Genomic DNA, 6,275 nt, shown 5'->3' on the forward strand with positions numbered 1-6,275 from the left:
AGAAGAAGGGGGATTTCTAGGGTACAAGTAATTTTTTTTTAATCTGAGTGGTGGCTACTTTTTGAAAATTTATTGAAATGTACACTTATGATTTATTCACTTCTTGTGCATGTTTTATATATCAATAAGTAAGTCTACTAAAAACATACCTTCATAAAGAATTTGTGATGCTTTATACAAACATACTTTAAAAGGCTTGGCTGGGCGCAATGGCTCATGCCGGTAATCCCAGCACTTTGGGAGGATCACCTGAGGTCAGGAGTTCGAGATCATCCTGGCCAACATGGTGAAACCCAGTCTCTACTAAAAATACAAAAATTTGCTGGGCATGGTGGCGGGCACCTGTAGTCTCAGCTACTCGGGAGGCTGAGGCAGGACAATCACTTGAATCCAGGAGGCGGAGGTTGCAGTGAACCAAGATTGTACTACTGCATTCCAGCCTGGGTGACAAAGCAAGACTCTGTCTCAAAAGAAATAAACAAAAAAACATTATACATATATATATGTGCAGTACTCTAGTTGTTTACTTAAACTTGTAGTAAAAGAATAAAAATACAAACTTCCAGGATGCACTCCAAATCTAAGAAAAGATGGGTTTCCAAGGAGGGAGTGGGGTTAGAGGACAAGGCAACAACAACCCTAATGGCAACATTTTATTGTTTATTATTTTCTACTTTTCACATTTTAAAATTTAAAACTTTTCCTACTACACATGGCTCCTAAAACCACCCTAACAGACTTGCCTAGAAAAACAAAATAACTGTCCTTCTAACTAGGAAAGAGTCTCTGTATCTCTTTGTTCCAAGGGAAATATTGTAGCAAGCTTTCACTCTAGAATCGTGGAGTGATATGACTCTATGTGTAACATCGGTCCAAAATAACCAGCCGGCAAGTGTGCAGGTGAGGAGCAGTGGAACTGACTATAAGCCCTGCAGAGCTCGACAGGAGCACCTCCCTCCTTGGGGCTCTGGGCAGTGTCTGCCTATTCCAGAGCTCCTTGCTATGAGAAACCTAATTCTATGTGTGAAAGTCTGTATATGTGGGAAAATGATGGTGAGTTCATGAAACAGCCACATAAGGATCCCTCAAAATAAGCTCCTGAAGACCATTTAAAACATATTTGAGGGCCAGATGCGTTGGCTTACACATGTAATCCCAACACTTTGGGAGCCCGAAGCAAGAGGATTGCTTAAGCCCAGGAGTTCAAGACCAGTCTGGCTAATATAACAAGACCCTGGCCCTATAGGAAAAAAAAAAAAAAAAGTCAATTGTGGTGCCATGTGCCTATAGCCCCGGCTACTCGGGAGGCTGAGGTGGGAGGATCACTTGAGCCCAGGAGGAGGTGGCTATAATGAGCTATGATCGTGCCACTGCACTCCAGCCTGGGGACAGTGAGACCCCATCTCAATTTTTTTTTTAGAAAGAAGTGTTTTAATATAGTAGAGGCTAATTAATATACATATAATCAATACTGGTGTAGCTTAATGCTACCAGTCTGTATGTTCAGACACTATGAATAACACATTATAATGATGGTGAAAAAAAGAAAAAGGGGCTGGACACAGTGGCTCACACCTGTAATCCTGGTACTTTGAAAGGCTGAGGCAGGTGGATCACTTGAGTCAAGAGTTCAAGACCAGCCTAGGCAACATGGGGAAACCCTGTCTCTACAAAAAACACAAAAAATAGCCAGGCATGGTGGTGTGTGTCTGTAGTCCCAGCTACTTGGGAGGCTGAGGTGGGAGGATCACTTGAGTCCACGAGGTTGAGGCTGCAGTGAGTTACAATGATGCCACTGCCCTCCAGCTTGGGGGACAGGGCAAGAAGACCCTGTCTCAAAAAAGAAAAAGAAAAGAAAGAAAGAAAAAGATAAAGGAAAAAGGGATATGTACTATATCTTGCCATTAAGGAAATATTATTATGTAGTTTCCAAAACCCTGGGAAGCAGTTTAAAAATTGGGATTCGCAGAGCAGCTGGCAGTGGAGAAGTATGTTTCCTTGAATCTCTCTGTGTGCAGTTCCCTGATGTGTGACAGGGCAATGAAGGGAATTCCTCACCGAGTCAGTGGGGGTCAGCTAAGATAAATGCACACAGGAGTTAGAAACAGGGGAGCGCTCATAGTAAGCACTCAAAGCATGTCAGCTCCCATTGAGAGACACATGACGATCTTCCCCGTCATGCACGAATTTAAAGAAAGGGTGCAGTGTGCAAAATGATACCATAAAAGTGATAGGAAATTTAGCTTCCAAGGTCAAAAAAAAAGAATAAGATTGCTAAGCTTTGAATGGAAGTCCACATTAAGAATATGAAGATGTTCGCCGGGCGCGGTGGCTCAAGCCTGTAATCCCAGCACTTTGGGAGGCCGAGACGGGCGGATCACGAGGTCAGGAGATCGAGACCATCCTGGCTAACCCGGTGAAACCCCGTCTCTACTAAAAAATACAAAAAATTAGCCGGGCACGGTGGCAGGCACCTGTAGTCCCAGCTACTCGGGAGGCTGAGGCAGGAGAATGGCGTAAACCCGGGAGGCGGAGCTTGCAGTGAGCTGAGATCCGGCCACTGCGCTCCAGGCTGGGCGACAGAGCGAGACTCCGTCTCAAAAAAAAAAAAAAAAAAAAACAAAGAATATGAAGATGTTCATCTTTGTTTTTGCAAGACAAAGGAAAGAAGTTTATGTTTTAATCTAACCAAATAGAAATGAGGCTGGACACGTTTAAAAAATAAGCCCCAAAGTAAATGCTATCAAATGCAGAACAGAGAGAAGAAATCCTTAGCAATGCACTAATTTACCAAAAGTTAATGTCAGGGTGAATGTCAAGAAGAAAATTGGGAACATAGAAAACACCTGATTTCTGTGTGGCACAGCGTACAGGTCATCACCGTGGCCGCCTTTGTCCTCCTGGGCACTGACATCCCCCAGTTCCTTGCAGCTGGATGACAGCTGAGTTTCAATGTCCTCTTCTTCCCCATAGCCCAGTGTTTCAAAGGATGGCAAAGAAGATCTTCTTCCCATCTCACTCTGCCAATTTGGACTGTGTTAGAACATTCATGAGGAAAACAAACAAAAAGTCATTTAACAGTTGACATTGATATATATCATGTATTACACGCACTGCCTCCAAGTCCTTACCACAAATGTGTGATAGTACAAAGTACACAGAAGCTAAAAGATTAAATTTTCCACTGTCCCATCTCTTTGTACACTCAGCATATCCTTCTAATTTCTGTTTTTAGAGTTACTGCATACATATACAATTCGCCTTGTTATGAATAAGGGTTTTTTTGTTTTGTTTTTGTTTGTCTGTTTGTCTGTTTTTTTGAGATAGGGTCTCACTCTGTCTCCCAGGCTGGAGTGCAGTGGTGCAAAGATAGTTCACTGCAGCCTCAGCCTCCCTGGACTCAGGTGATTCTCCAACCTCAGCCTCCCAACAGCTGGGACTAACCATGCCCAGCTAATTTTTGTATTTTTTGTAGAGACAGGGTTTCACCATGTTGTCCAGGCTGGTCTCGAACTCCTTGGCTCAAGAGATCCGCCTGCCTCAACCTTCTAAAGTGCTAGGATTACAGGCATGAGCCACTGAGCCCAGCCTGTTGTTGTTGTTGTTGTTGTTGTTATTATTATTATTATTATTTTGAGATGGAGTCTCACTCTGTCACCCAGTTATTGTTATTATTATTTTGAGGTGGAGTCTCACTCTGTCACCCAGGATGGAGTACAGTAGCGCAATATTTGGCTTACTCCAACTTCAGCCTCCCGGGTTCAAGCGATTCTCCTGCCTCAGCCTCCTGAGTAGCTGGGGTTATAGGCACTTGCCACCACGCATGGCTAATTTTTCTATTTTTAGTAGAGATGGGGTTTCACTATCTTGGCCAGGATGGTCTTGAACTCCTGACCTCAAATGATCCGCCCACCTCGGCCTCCCAAAGTGCTGGGATTACAGGCATGAGTCACTGTGCCTGGCACTGGCCTGCTAATTAATAAGTTTTTGTTGTTGTTGTTTTTAATTGAGACAGGGTATCATTCTGCCACACAGGCTGGAATGCCGAGGTGCAATCTCGGCTCACTGCAGCATCCACCTCCCCAGCTCAAGTGATCCTCCCACCTAAGCCTCCTGAGTAGCTGGGACTACAGATGTACTCCACCATACTCAGCTAATTTTTTGCTTGTTTGTTTGTTTGTATTTTTAGTAGAGAAGCGGTTTCGCCATGTTGCCCAGACTAGTCTCAGACTCCAGAGCTGAAGCGATCCACCTACCTCAACCTCCCAAAGTGTTGGGATTACAGGTATGATCCACTGTCCCCAACCTATTAATAAGTTTTTAAGTCAACATTTTAAAAGGTAAGAATCCAGTAGATATGCCAGCTTAACCATCCATTTTCCTTGCTTAGGTGGGTTTTTTTCCTTCACTTTCCATTGCTGTAGATAACCCCGTAATAAACATCTGTGTGCAGATAACCTCTACTCTGTTTAGGATTACTCCTATAAAACAAACCGCCATAGAGTAAATTCTTTTTTTTTTTCTTTTTTTGAGATGAAGTCTCACTGTGTCACCCAGGCTGGAGTGTGGTGGTGCGATCTCAATGCACTGCCACCTCTGCCTCCCAGGTTCAAGTGATTCTCCTGCCTCAGCCTCCCAAGTAGCTGGGTCTACAGGCACCTGCCACCATGCCTTGCTAATTTTTGTATTTTTAGTAGAGATAGGGTTTCACCACATTGGCCAGACTGGTCTTGAACTCCCGACCTCAAGTGATCCGCCTGCCTCGGCCTCAAAAAGTGCTGGCATTACAGGCTTGAGCCACCATGCCCAGCCCATACAGTAAATTCTTGAGTCAAATGGTGTGAACATTTTGTGTCTACATACATACTGTACAAAATCATTTCTCCAAGCTACAAATACACTAGTAATAATTTTCTAAAACTTGCCAAAACAACTTAAAACCCACTGTCTAAATTTGCATTTGTTACTGAGACTGAATGTTTTTCCATATGCTTGTGTTCAGGTCCTTTGTCTATTTTACTTCTGGTATGTCCATTCCAATTTGTTTTTTTCATTTTGTGTGTGTGTGTGTGTGTGTGTGTGGGTGTGTGTTTTTGAGACAGGGTCTCACTCTGTCATCCAGGCTGGAGTGAAATGACAAGATCATAGCTCACTGCAACTTTGACCTCCTTGGCTCAAGTGATCCTCCTGCCTCAGCCTCCCAAGTAGCTGGGACTACAGGTAAGCAACACCATGCCAGGATGATTTTTGTATTTTTTGTGGAGATGGGTGTCTCACTTTATTGCCCAGGCTGGTCTTGAACTCCTGATCTTAAGCAGTCCTCCCACCTCAGCCTCTCAAAGTGCTGGGATTACAGGTGTGAACCACCACACTTGGCTTCCACTCCAATTTGAAATTACTAAAATTAATCTACTAAAATTAAAATCCTGACTTTGCTTTTACTATAAATGTTTTTTCTGTTCTATTAATATTATTTTGGTTTTATAAATTTCTTAAACATAGAAGTGATTAAAAAGGTTTTTTACCTTCTAAATTCTAATTCTAAAGTCTTATTAAAGACTTATTCTAAAGTCTTATTTGTGTGTCTATACAGTATAATCCTTCATTCATTAGGAATTTATTTTGGTATATGACTTAGGCAAGGCTCAAAGCTGATTTCTAATATTGCTAATCAATATAGCACTGAATCCTTTCCTTCCCCTTTGAGCTGTGAGACAGACTTTATTAAAGATTCGGTATGCTTGTAGAAACACTAGGTTCACCTCAGGGCATTCCTGGGCACCTCTGTATCACTCAACTAGTCCTATACTGTTCTTGCTACTTTATCTATATGTTTTAAAATATGACAGGGTCGGACACAATAGCTTTTTATTGCATCAATTGAGGGGTAGCTGTTGGGGTGTTCGTGGTTAAAATACAATTGCTGGGCTCTGACTGGGTTGCTTTTTAGTCTCTTGTTTTTGGGGTTTGGCAAGGGTACATTTACCTACGTTGATGGAAAAGTCAGAGATGGGGAGGGTTGCAGATTTAATCGGAAACAGTTCTTGAAATTGAGCGTATGTGCGTGCGTGAGCGTGGCTCACACCTATAATCCCAGCATTTTGGGAGGCCAAGGAGAGAGGATTTCTTGAAGCCAGAAGTTGAAGACCAGCCTGGCAACATCAGGAAACCTTGTCTCTACAAAAAAAAGTAAAAATTAGCCTGGGCTGGGCGCAGTGGCTCACACCTGTAATCCCAGCATTTTGGGAGGCCAAGGTGGGCACATTGCTTGAGGT

At 43.0% G+C, this 6,275-nt stretch overlaps 1 protein-coding gene across 1 annotated transcript in view; it reads right to left on the reverse strand.

The window, feature by feature from the left end:
• The window catches only part of CEP89 (centrosomal protein 89kDa), a 111,422-nt gene that overhangs the window by 84,064 nt on the left and 21,083 nt on the right, over window positions 1–6,275 (reverse strand). The window contains exon 4 of the mRNA XM_011947333.1: window positions 2,847–3,033. Coding sequence (XP_011802723.1) covers window positions 2,847–3,033 — 187 coding nt within the window. The remainder of the gene's footprint in view (window positions 1–2,846; window positions 3,034–6,275) is intronic.

Source organism: Colobus angolensis, unplaced genomic scaffold (assembly GCF_000951035.1).
Source record: "Colobus angolensis palliatus isolate OR3802 unplaced genomic scaffold, Cang.pa_1.0 Scaffold107, whole genome shotgun sequence".
Lineage (NCBI taxonomy): Eukaryota > Metazoa > Chordata > Mammalia > Primates > Cercopithecidae > Colobus > Colobus angolensis.